This window comes from Pteropus alecto, unplaced genomic scaffold, assembly GCF_000325575.1.
Source record: "Pteropus alecto unplaced genomic scaffold, ASM32557v1 scaffold101, whole genome shotgun sequence".
NCBI lineage: Eukaryota > Metazoa > Chordata > Mammalia > Chiroptera > Pteropodidae > Pteropus > Pteropus alecto.
The window spans coordinates 2,040,107-2,053,211 of NW_006432945.1; the positions used below are offsets into that span (position 1 = coordinate 2,040,107).

The following is a 13,105-nucleotide window of genomic DNA, read 5'->3' on the forward strand; positions in this document are numbered from 1 at the left end:
GTCAAAGATCCCAATGTTCACTCATCACCCCCATAATTCCAGTTTGGCTTTGAATGCAGCCACTTTATCTGCCAACGTGAACATAGTTGTTCTCCCCTGAAGTGACAGATTGAGTTGGTTAAACAGGTTGAGTATGTCACAAGTAAGCAAGTTTTGGGACCCATTCTGTGTCACTGAAATGTGCTGCCAGTGGTGACTGTCTTTCTAAAATCTCTGGAGTGGCTTTTGTAGCTCAGACACGCTGGCCAGTGACCACCTGTAGAAAGAAGACGCATGTGCTCTGCGTCCATCTCTTAGAGCTGACGTGAGTTAAGGTTGTGTCCTGTAATGCGGTTGTAATTTTAATCACCTCCTGCAAAACATCGTTAAGTTCGAGTGACATTTTTCGGCTAGCCAGCATTTCTCTATGGATGACACAGTGCGTAGACTCACATTCAGAAGCGACCTCTTTGACCCCAGCAGTGAAACCAGAAAGCCGTCCAGTCACGGCAGCCGCTCCGTCCATGCATGTACCAACATGAAATGACCAATTTGGCTTTCCCGATATGTAATCATTCGAAGACTTGAATAGTTCTGCAGCTGTGGCGTCGGATGGTAGGGATTAATTTTCATTTACTTCTATGTGGATAACCAGTTGTCCTACCACTATTTATTAAAAATATTATGCTTTCACCAATGCCTGGTGGTCCACCTTTGTTGTAAATTGAGTGTCTATATATGCATAGATTAATTGGTAGGCTTTCTACTTCATTAGTCTGTTTTACATTGTTTTTGTCACATTATCTTAAATGATATAGCTTTATAATAAATTTTGATACTCCCTAGAGCATAGCCTCCTACCTTATATATTTAATTTTATTATTTTATTGTGGCTAGAACATTTAGTATGATATCTCCCTTTTTTAAGTGTACAATACAGTATTAACTCTAGACGCTGTGTTGTATAGCTGATCTCTAGAATGTATGCATCTTGTCTAACTGAAACTTTATAGCCACTGAACACAAATCTCTGTTTCTCCCTCTACCCATGCCCTGGTAACCATCATTCTGCTATCTTCTATGAGTGTGACTATTTTAGATACCTCATGTAAGTGGAATCATGCAGTATTTGTCTGTGAATGGCTTATTTCACTTAGTATAATGTCTTCCAGGTTCATCTATTTTGTCACATGGCAGTATTTCCTTCTTTTTTAAGTCTGAATAATATTCCATTACATGTATATACCACATACATTTTCGAATTAGCTTGTCAAGCTCCACAAAGAAATGTGTTGAGATTTTGATTGCGATTATATCCATTGAGATCTGTTTAGAAGGAATATTACAAAATTGAGCCTTTTACTATATTAAAATATATCTGTGTAGAACTTTTAAATGTCAGTAATATTCATAGTTTTCTGTATACCGGCCTTGCATATCATTTGTTATATTTTATTCCTAGGTATTTTATATCTTATATTCTAATAAATCCTATTTTAAAATAAATTTTATTTTCAGATTTGTTGCTGCCATTCAACAATGTATAGATTTAAAATTTTTAGCGTTACATGCAACTTTAACTTATCTACAGACTTGTTTAACTTTCCTGTTTACATAATTACATAATCTGCACATGACCTCTGCCACATCTCCTCCTCTTTCAGATCATTATACCTTTCTATTTCATGGCATTGCCTTTAGTAAGGCTAGGACCTCCGCTTGCTGGGGTCTCCACTACAGTGTTACTAAGAGTGGTAATAGATGACATCATTGTCATATCCCCAATTTCAAAAGAGAAACATTAAAACTTTTTTCTATTAAGTGTGATGTTAGATTTGGTTTGCTAATAGTTTATTTAGGGTTGTGACTCTAACGAGAAAATCCTAAAATTTTTTATAATGTCCTTGTCAGGTTTCAGTTTGAAGGTTTTTCTAGATCCTTAAAGGAAACTAGGGAGTGTTTCTGCTTTCAAAAAAGAAAGAGTTTGGGTAAGACTAGCATTATTCATTAGAATTCGCTAGTGAAGCCATCCAGCTAAAGTTTTCTAGTTTTGTTCGTTGTTTTGGACAGGTTTTGATTTGCAAATTTAACTTTTTCAATAAGACTGTTTAAATATTCTATTTTTTCTTGTGTACATTCTGGTTAGTTACAGTTTTCTAAGAATATGTCTGTTGTATAAAAATTTCAAATCTGTTGCAAGGAAGCTGTTCATACTATCCTTTCATCTTTTTATGGTGTGTAGAGACTATGTAGTGATGTCTCTTTTTTCATTTCCGATATTTGTTATTTGGGCCTTCTCTCTTTTTTTTCTTAATTGGTGTCTCCAATGTTTATCTATTTTTATTAATCTTTTCATATAACTTATTTTTATTATTTAATTACTCATAGGTTATTTAGAAGTGTATCCTTAATTTCCAAGTATATAAACATTTTTTTTTTTTCACTAAAAGATAGCTTGAATTTCTAGTTGATTAACAGTCATTCCAAATGATGGCCATCATTTAAAATTCATTGTTATTTGCTTAATTTTTGTAAATATGTTTGTAAAAATTCCACTGCAAGCTTGAGAAAATGTATATTCTGTAAGGTATGGTGTTCTACAGATTACCATTAGGTCAATTTTGCTTATCGTGATATTCAGATCTCCTACACCTTTACTGTATTTATTCGTCTGCTTGTTTGGTCAGTTGCTGAAGGAAGTGTGCTGAAGTCCCCACTGGTTTTGAATTTATGAGTTTCTTTTTCTAGTTCCGGAAATTTTCGCTTTGTATTTTGAGCCCATGTTATTAAATGCATGCAAATTTGGAATTATTTTATCTTCCTTGGTAAATCGGAAGTTTTATTATCGAGTGTATCTCTTCATCTCTAAGTAATGGTTGTTGCCTTCAAGCTAACCTCTAGTGATACTAATGTATCTACATCAGTTTTCTTTTGCTTATTGTTTGGATCTAAGTATTTCCCATTTTTTTCAACTTTCTCTGTGTTTTACAAATTGGTTTATAAATAGAAGATTGTTTTATCTTATTTTTTTTGAATCAAAGTTTGCCAGTCTTTGTCTTTAAAGACACAATTAAGACATTTACATTTAATGTAATTTGAGTCTAAATCTTTGTCAGTCTTTTAAGGTCAATAAGTCTTTAAACAATGTTTCGTATTCAGAAAATAGTTCATTAACATCTATGAGTTTAAGAAATTTATCTTCTCTGATTCGTATATAAATATGCAGGTATTTATGAAACCTCATCTCTTATTATTTCTTTGACTGCTGTATAATGAAGAGAGATCCAGGGACTAAAATATGCTAAGAACAACATTCATAATCCTAGTTTTTGGGTATTTTGCTTGCAACTCTTGTGGTCATTGTGATTTACCTACCTAATTCCAATAAACACAGCATTAACAACATATCTTTTTTACAAAATACTATAAAGATTTCACTTTTGATTACAGGGCTGCGACTCCCAAATGAGCATGTCAGAGGTGTCCTGTAGTGAAAGTACATCCTCATGTCAGTCTCTTGAACATGGCTCAGTTCCAGAAATTCTCATTGGCCTGCTTTATAATGCCACGACTGGAAGACTATCAGCAGAAGTCATAAAAGGCAGCCACTTCAAAAACTTGGCAGCAAACAGACCACCCAGTGAGTGAAAGACATTTTTTTAATTCTCATGTTTTCTGCACTTATGGGACTTTCAATGGTAAGGGCTTCAGTCCTATCATTTAGCCTTAACTGATCAAAATGAAATGGTGTAATCAGCTAATCTGTTTCATGTGTTCTATTTCCAGTCATTTGGGAAGTAGAAAATTTGAAATGCAAAATATTAATTGTACAGCGACAAGACTTTTAATTAATTTTTCATAGTGTCAGCAGAATAAATTATTCCTATCATAACCATTATCTTCTAAAGCCAGAAAAAGTTACAAGGTTTTTTAAAGTTAATAATATTCCACAAATATGATCAGAAATATATGTAGCTATTGTTACCTGAAGATTGATGTTGTGTTTTCCGTCTGCATGCTGTACTATGAAATAATGTATAAACTTCTGTATTTTTCCTTCTTTTCTCCCATAACAATATAAGAAGAAATTGTTTCTTCACATTTTTCCTCCTTTAAAATTATAAATTCATACTGCCACTAGAGTCTTTTCGTAAATGGAATGTACTTTGCCTCTACCAAGACAAACAAAATAAAGAATAGTTTGATATTTACCCTAAATGCTAGGAAGGGGAAGCTAGATGGTCTCCCTCTGCCCTGCCTATGTTCCTCTCACTCTTCTGTCTTGTCTCCTCTCTCCCAGCTTGCGGGGGGAAGGGGGAAGGGGTGTGGGTAAGTTATGGGAGTACAGAGAAATTGTCACCCAGCATACCTGCAAAACTGTTTGTTGACATCTATAGAACTATACTGAGAAAGTAACAGTTTCTTTATACTCCTCTAAAATTACAGTTGTTGTTAATGCCCTAAACTAAAAATCTGAAATGAAATCTTAAATAATAATGGCCACCTTAAATTTCTTTAAAGATTTCTTACAGACTGGCTTAAAGTAATCTTCAAGTATCAAATAATTCTTGAAGGAGACGAAGCTTTTTCTACCCTCGAATTAAATTAACTTCTGAATGTCCTAAAAATTATTTTTTCAATCAATGTGAAAAGTCATAGAAACATATTTGGTTTGCTCCAAGTAGTATTGGAAACCTTGCTGCTTATATACATCACAGAATGTATCTATCCCTGAATTAAAGTCAGAAGGCCAAAATTATGTTTATATTTCTACTTTTGGACAAGTGACCTAACTCCCCTAAGTCTGTTCCCTGATCCATAAAATTAAGATTGTGTCTCTCACAGGGTAACTGTGAAACTCAAATCAGATAAAGGTGCATTAAAGAAGGACAGAATTATTATTGTCCCCTTTCTCTTTTCAGAAGGAAAAATTAAGAGGGGGGAAAGAAGCAATGATTAGAATAAACAGCTTTGGAAGTGTGACTTGGTTATCCTCATTAATACACACTTAGAATGCAAACTCAAATGGCCTGGAAAGTAACTTATATGAGCAAAATTTGCAGATGAAAGATAAGGAGAATGGAGGCCTTTGACAAATGCACGGGTGCACACCTGCGTTAAGACATTCAGATTTAAAAAAATTTTTGAGCACTGAACCAGATAAACAAAGTAGTATTTGGGGTTGCATTTAGCCACAAATTATCAGTTTGCCATTCCTACTTTAGCCAATAGTTTAATTTTTTGACAAATATTTAACTTAAGATGCTAAAAAGTAGCAGAATGAAATGAAATGCCTTTCTGTCCTTGTTCTACCCACTCTGACAAAAACAGAGAAAACCTAATCAGAACTAAAATGAAGGGAAGTGGGTAGAGGTGGAGGTGGTGGGTAATAAACAGCTTGAGAGATTAGAATCCACAACATAAAGTAGGTCTTTCAGGTTTTAAAGAACAGGTTATAGCAACATCCATTATTTTAGAATTAAATCTTCAGTATCAGGATGGTTAGCTGGGAGACAGCTAGTAGATAAATATACGTCAACATTAAAATTAATTACATGAAGTGATTATATAAAGTAGAATATAAGGCAGTTTTATCAGTTTGTCTTATACAGTGTATATTATATGAGATTGTGACCCTTCATATATACCGAGGGTCTAAGCTTTGAACTGTGTCGTAGACTAAATAATGCAATTTTTATCCAAAGAAACACTAGCAATATTCAAGCGTAAAGATTTTGATAATTCCATTTTATTTTGCATAACTTAAATTTATGTCATATTGAGAGTAATAAAAGTATTTGAAATATTAAATATTGCATGAATAAACTTTAAAATATAGCATATTAATAATAATGATTCTATAATGATTTTGATTCAGTCTTTTATAGCCTAGTAATTTGCATGATTCTATGTTCAATGTGCTTTAGACCAAGAGGGTATCATTATAAAGATGTCCCCCTTTAAAAGAGTGTAATTTTTGTTTAAGATTACACAATGACCTTAAAAATTCTCATTCCATGAATTTTACCCAACTACCCTTTTGTTCAACCCTCTACCTGAATTAAAATGCTAAAGTTTTGTGTTCTTCCACTCCAGTGAACAGTGTTTCCTCTTTAATTCTAACCTTTGACCCTCTTTCACCCAACAATTGACATCTGGTCATTATTTCTTTTACTGCTTTCCACCCCCTGTTGTCAGATGGACTGTTCTGTTGTCTAAAACACTTGATAGGTGGACAGGTTTATATAATCCGAGGTGAGTTCCTGTAGAGGCTAATTGGATGTTGTCTTTTCATGCGAAAACAAAATACCCTAAAACTTGCCAGCAGTGAAGCTGTCCACCATGTTGGTTTCAAAAAAAAATGCACATTTATTATCTGTGGTACTTTAAATAAAACTAACTTAGAATTTATCTCTGATTATGGATGATGGTATTCAGAGTATGTATAAAATAAGCAAAACTTTTTAAAGTTTTATTTTTTCATTCATTATATTTTGATTCATACAACAGAAATAGTTACTTCATGAGAAATATTGCAATTTTCATTAAAATTAATTGAAATTTTGATATGAAGTACACATGATGGATCAACATGCTGAAGATCATTTGCATGAGTTGAAAGAACTTGAAAACACAGTTGTTTGAAGAGAGGGTTTATCTCCCAAATAATCAGGCAGTGAACCGTCATGTTTCACTTTGTACACTAAACATCACATCCGTTTTCTTTTATAATTCATGAAAAATAGTTCGGATACCATATCTGAAATTTGACACTGAACTGTGCCTAAAAGGAATCCTCTAGTACTTATTTTAATGATCCAAAAAGCACATTAAATGTACTCTTGCATGAAACCAGGAGAAAGTCTTACTTGATTTGCTGAACTTTGAGCCCCTAATGCATTTGGCTTCACTTTGGCCCGTAAATGTTTTTAAAATATAATTAAAAACCACATCCATGCAGAGATTTTTTTGACATTTCATCCTAAGCTGTTTCGATATCATCTTTGCATTCTTGTCTTCTTCTTTTCCTCCTCACCATTTGCCTTCATTTCTATTTGTTCGTTTATTCTTCTTCTCTGAAAACACAGTGGAATGCTTTACAGTGTTGTGGCTAATTGAGCTTGCTAAGTGTTTATCAATGCTATGACGTCCTGCTTAGTGAAGCTAAAGGGGGATGGGGATGGGCTGGGAGGTCGTGGGAGGTCAAGGACGGGGTGGAAGGGTGGAGGAAGGATTATGAGGTATACCTTCAAATTCTAACTATAATGTAGAAATAGTGAGGTTAAGATACTAGTAACCCCAAAAGATTTTCTGCCTACTTAGCATTCTCTGTACCCGTTACATGTTATAAGCATTTACATCAAATGGAATTAGTTCAATTTCCATGAAACATGGTATACACCATATCCTTATAAAGTATAAATACTTAATCTTCTTAGCAAATATTACAAGAAAGATGTTTTCAGTTTGTTTCAAATGATATTTGTGGTAAATTGTTGTTTTTTTCTATAGATACATATGTTAAATTAACTCTACTGAATTCCATGGGTCAAGAGATGTCCAAATGCAAAACTTCCATCCGCAGAGGGCAGCCAAATCCAGTATACAAGGAAACTTTTGTTTTTCAAGTGGCCCTATTTCAACTTTCTGATGTGACACTCATACTGTCTGTGTATAACAAACGCAGCATGAAAAGAAAGGAGATGATAGGCTGGATTTCTCTAGGTCTGAACAGCTCTGGAGAAGAGGAACTCAATCACTGGACTGAAATGAAAGAGTCGAAAGGACAGCAAGTATGTAGATGGCACGCACTGCTAGAGTCATGATGACTAGGATAAACAAGCGCCTGCAATCCCAGGCAGCGTTGCTTCCTATTGCAGCATTACCGTTTTTACCTAGTCACCATTAGAAGAGTTATTCTTTGAAGAATCATCTCCAGCATTCTACCACGTGTTTTCAGTCCTGTGGGAAGAACATTTAACACTGACATGAATGGAGAAAGGCCGTGTCTCTGGTAGAGCTTGTTTGGGAAAATGAAAAACTTATGTCGTCATTGTTAAACTAACAGTCTTTCAGAGCTTTAATTTAAGAACATGCTTTTGAAGTTAATTTTACTTTAGCAAAAAAGCCAGTCATTTCGTGAAAAAATCAATATTATAAGTGATTTTTTAAATCATAATTTTTCATTGCAACAGTATCACCCTACATATTACCCATAAAACAAATTTTGACTGGCTCATCCCTGGTGTTTGAAATGTTCCTTAATATGAGAAAGTAGTTCTTCCTGACTCTGTCATAATCGTATCTAATGCTGAAGGATTTCCATCACACTGAGAATTGTTTTATTTCTGACATTTTCCCTTTGTGCATTTAGTTTCGTTGTGCCTCAGTTTTTTTCCAGTAGCACTAAATCTAAGTGCAAGCAAGATTTCATTTTCATAAAGGAGTTTTTTTAATATATTACTTTAAAAATCCGTTTTTTCATTTGCCTCTGCTTTTGCCTGATCCAAAGAGACCAAGTCGCTGTACTGGTCCCTTGCAAGTCTTTTAGACAGGTTGTACTGTAGAACTTGTAACTTTCTGTTGAAAGCACTTCCTGTATTCCTGTATTCCAATGTAGGAAGCTAATAGAGCAGGACCTTACCTTAAAATTTCAACAATTGACTCTTTAAAGTTGTAGTAATGTGCAAATGCATTTTTTACAAACTGAAAAATATAGTAGATAAGGTGGTGAAAATTGAAAACAACTCAAAGACAATTTTAATGATCTGCTCTGAGTATTTAGTAACCAACACTGCGTAAAGCAGGTAGCATTCAAATAAGAAACCATTCTCTCTCAATCTTCACTCTGACTTCAATTTGTATTTGTGATGTTAAAGACTCTCCAGTTCTGTTTGAACCAGAACATCATGTTCGAAACAGTCCTGAGATTCCTTATGAAGTTTCTAGTGACTTGTGACTAGATTTTATGAAATTTACAGATACGTTCTTCAACGTGATGTCATCCTGTGCCTTTCATGTAAGTTAAATTTGCTCATACAGCTTAAAAGTTGTATTTGCAAAATTAGGCCTTCGATTTTTATAAATTTAAAGATTCCTCAGAACAGTGTCACAAGCTCTTTATTTCCTCTGAAGTATGTAAAAGTTGTCAAATGTGCTGTTTTTTAAATGGCAAGGCATTCTCATTTGTCGTTTTTATATTTAGGAACTCTGATTAATCAGGAATATTATAAGCTGTTTTCTTTTTAATTTTGCTTCTTACCTAATATATAATTTTATGCATATACTTTATTAAATAGACTGTTTTATATAGATGAAAAATATTTCTTTTTTTCTCTTTCTTATTTCTAGCTAAATGAAACAAAAAACAAACTATTTAGCAATTACTGCAAAGCAGTATATAACTTTGTTCATAGTCTCAACTAAGTACTATATATTATCGTAAGCTAGAACTTGTTATTACCATAATAACTAAACCATGTACAGATATTATTATTTCAACTTGGCTGTACTGAGGGCCTTAAAAGAAATCCAAAAAGACAGTGAACTCCTAATATTTTTAGTTTTAAAAAATGGCAGCTCTATACATTAATACACATGAATTATAAGATAAAATACAGATTCTGTATTGGGCGACATGAGGTTTAAGAATGTATGTGATATAGAGTTGCATTAAAGGGGAAAATTCGTTTTTTATTGTTACATTAATCATCCTTTCTAGGGTTTTTTATGAGTCAGATTGTAAAGTTAGACTGAATCAAATGGCAAAATATCTCTTTTAAAGTATTTTCAGCAATGGTGTGCAGAGATTCGAAGGGCGGGTGTAGATTTTACTGAGAAGATGGTTTCAGGCATTTGATGCTGCAAGTATCTCTTCTGGCTTTGAAACAACTGACTGCATTGCCAACAATTGGCATCTTCCTAATAAAGTTACGGTCTTATTTGTAGCCATTACAAAGCCTGATCAAACATATAAAAACAGCTGGGTGCTTTTTCCTTCAGTAAGGAAAAGACCTAACTAGCTGTTATATGTTAAATCTGTCTTTTTTCAGACTATGCCCAGAATTGTGTGTGTGTGCTTTGATATATCCTTAGGGGCTTGCCTGGTATAAGAATCAAATCTAATATGTCCTAAAAATTAATTAACAATTTAAAAACGTTTAAGAAGGACCCTACCTCTACCCTAGCCGCCAAGTCCTCAAAGATTATGAATTACATGTATGTGCATCTGTGTGTACACACACACATGCCTGGACGTGCACACACACTGCACATACACTGCACATACACATACACACACATACACATAAAGATGAAGGCGCCCTGGCTTTTCCAGATAACTAAATAGAAAAACTTAGCAAGTATATGGATCATTTTTCTCTTTTCTATATTTGCTAGAAATTTATTTGGTTTGGGTGCTATTTGCTGCCATCCTCCTCTACACACAGCAAAATATATATCTTTTTATCCTGTGGATTGACACAATTTAGAGTAATTACTCCCAAAAGTTTGTCTATTCTTTTAGAAAAATATTAAATAGGACTCAAGAGACCCACTTCACTCTACTGAATCTAATGTATGAGACAGTACTCCTTCTCTTTTGTGTGCTCAAATTTGCATGAAGGCTTAAAGGCAAAATCTTATATCTCAGTAATTATAGCAAATAGGGGCCCACCGGTGGGGAGCAGGTGTTGTCTCAGAAACTTGAGAAAGACAACCCACTTTCTTATTGTTCTCTTAAAATCTCCCACGTTTTAAATAAAATGAGATAGTCCAAATGTGGCAATTGACTGGCATTCATGTAATTCCTGAGCCTAGAATTACAGACTTTGTCTCCCAAATGAGCTGCAAAATGTAGTTTTTTTATTACTGCCCAAGAAACAAAGTGTATTTCAAATCAGTAAAGAGTTTTAGTGTAATATCCTCGTACCTTTCAGAAGCTTTCTTCTACAATTTTGGTCTTCTGTACTATCCACATTTTGTGTGAAACCATTTGCATATTTTCTTACTATGCATTCAGTGAATTCTCAATAACGTATTTAGTGACAAAAATAATAAATGGACCACAATTTTTTTTTAAAAAAAAAAGGGAAAAACTGAAGAGAAAATATCTAAACTACCATAATTAATATACATGTATTTAAGTGCAGGGCCTGGTAGGGCAGTCTCATCCAGTGCAGATGCCCAGGGCTATATGTTAAATCATTTTCTTAATACCATCATCATTTTCATTTCTCTTATCAAGTGAATCAGAAACATAATCAATGATTACAAAGCAAGAGAGCTGCATTAGGGAAGAGGTCAGAGAATTGAGGGTGTTCTTCAAGGTGAAGATGGAGACCATAGGTATCATAGTTTTTCAAGTGAACTGAGAGATAAGCTATTTGAAGGCATAAATTTTAGATTAAGAACAGTAGTCACCAACAAATTCTGTTGAAGGTCTCTATCCAGACATGAATAGAAATGACACAAACTCACTTGCATAAAATTGCCATTTGCCTGCATAGACTAGTCAATTCGTGGAGATTTTTCTCATTAATAGTTATTATATTATTTCACATCGATAGTTGTTATCAAAACTTTTTCTTTCTTTTTTCCCATTTACCGTCCCCATTTCACCCATGGCCAATACTGAACGTATCAGCATCACCAACCAAATTCTAAATTGTACAAAGTTAAACATCTACAAAGTATTTTTTTAAATTAAAATATTATTCGTGTCCACCAAAATGTATAATAAAGATGTTGATAACTGCTATAATTTACTGAGATCTGGCACAATGATTCTCACAATATTATGAGGTCAGTAATATTATCAACATTTTATAGGTGAAAAAACTGTAGCATAGAGGTTAAACAGACTTACCCAAGGTCATCCAGTAAGTCAGTAGTAGAATTGGGATTAAAACTCAGATATAAATTACACTAAGACCTATAATGTGCATCTTGCAGTCGCATCCCTCTCTACTAGCTGCGAGAGAAACAGAACAGCATCATATTCATCAGTAATCCACCCACTTTAATTGAATGGCAGAACTAGAAAAAGAAAAGAACAAACAGAGCTTGGGAAAGAGAAATACAAGACAAAATAAAAATTAGAGATTGTTTTTCTTCTCAGGACACAAATGGTACTTTGGTGTCATATTCGTAGATGACTTTGATTTTCAAAGGCTTGGAGATTTAATTTTACTCTGCCAGTTTAGGCTCTACTTACTTATATTCTGAAAGTGCATTAATTTATTCTGCTCCTTGTCCACTTTTGGGAATCTAAGATATTTTAATTGTGTATGACCACCTTTCTACCCTTTAAAGTGGATAGTCTATATCTATTAGCATATATCTTTCCCATACTAGTGGTGAAAGGAAAGATCTGTCTTCCTTTGTGCTCTCACAAAGAGAATTTATGTTTCTTCTGTACCCTTTATTAAGGTTTAACTGGATTACAGCTAATTTTATTGCATATGTCTCTCTTTTCCCCTTGGTAGTAGTTAATGCCTTGTCTTATTACCTTTATGTACCCCTTATTCATGATAGGCACGTTATAAATACTGAATTGAACTAAATTCCTTATGGAAGAAATCAATAATACTGTTATATAAGTCTCAGTTTTAATGAACTCGTGGTATGCATGGGTTCATTTATTCCCTCATTTCATATATATTTATAAGAGTACCTACTATGCACCATGTAGTATTCTAAATGCAAAAATGCAAAGATAATAAGTTGGACAACATCTTTGCCCTCATGGAGCTTGCATTCTAAGGTAGGAAAACAGCCATAGAATGATACAAGTTCAGTAGACTAGGAGTACAACATGGAGTTCAGACAAATTTTCCTGGAGAAGATAACCCCTGAGTTGGGTCTTAAAGAACAAATACAAATTAGACTCTTATCAAGAAACATACTCTCTCCAAGGGCAAAATTTAAAACAGTGGTTCCCAAACAGAGCATGTTTAAGAATTACCTTGAGAGCTGAATTTGTATTCCAGTCCCACCTCCAGAGATTCTTTCATTTGATGTGGGGTGGAGCCCAAGAATCTACATTTTGTTAAGCTCCCCAGGAAATTCTGTTTGAGATTTATTGGTAGAGAATATTGAGCTCATTATATTGAATTATTTATAGCAA

General features: G+C 33.9%; 1 protein-coding gene across 3 annotated transcripts in view; it reads left to right on the plus strand.

The window, feature by feature from the left end:
* The window catches only part of SYT14 (synaptotagmin 14), a 170,427-nt gene extending 159,377 nt beyond the window's left edge, over nucleotides 1-11,050 (plus strand). For 2 of the 3 annotated variants that reach the window (XM_006907690.1, XM_006907689.1), the window contains 2 exons: nucleotides 3,430-3,619; nucleotides 7,492-11,050. In XM_006907690.1, the coding sequence (XP_006907752.1) occupies nucleotides 3,430-3,619; nucleotides 7,492-7,805 (504 nt within the window). In that variant the 3' untranslated portion in view covers nucleotides 7,806-11,050. Of the gene's footprint in view, nucleotides 1-3,429; nucleotides 3,620-6,177; nucleotides 6,235-7,491 lie in introns of all 3 variants that reach the window. The other variant, XM_006907688.2, reaches the window with a different exon arrangement.
* The last annotated feature ends 2,055 nt before the right edge of the window (nucleotides 11,051-13,105 follow it).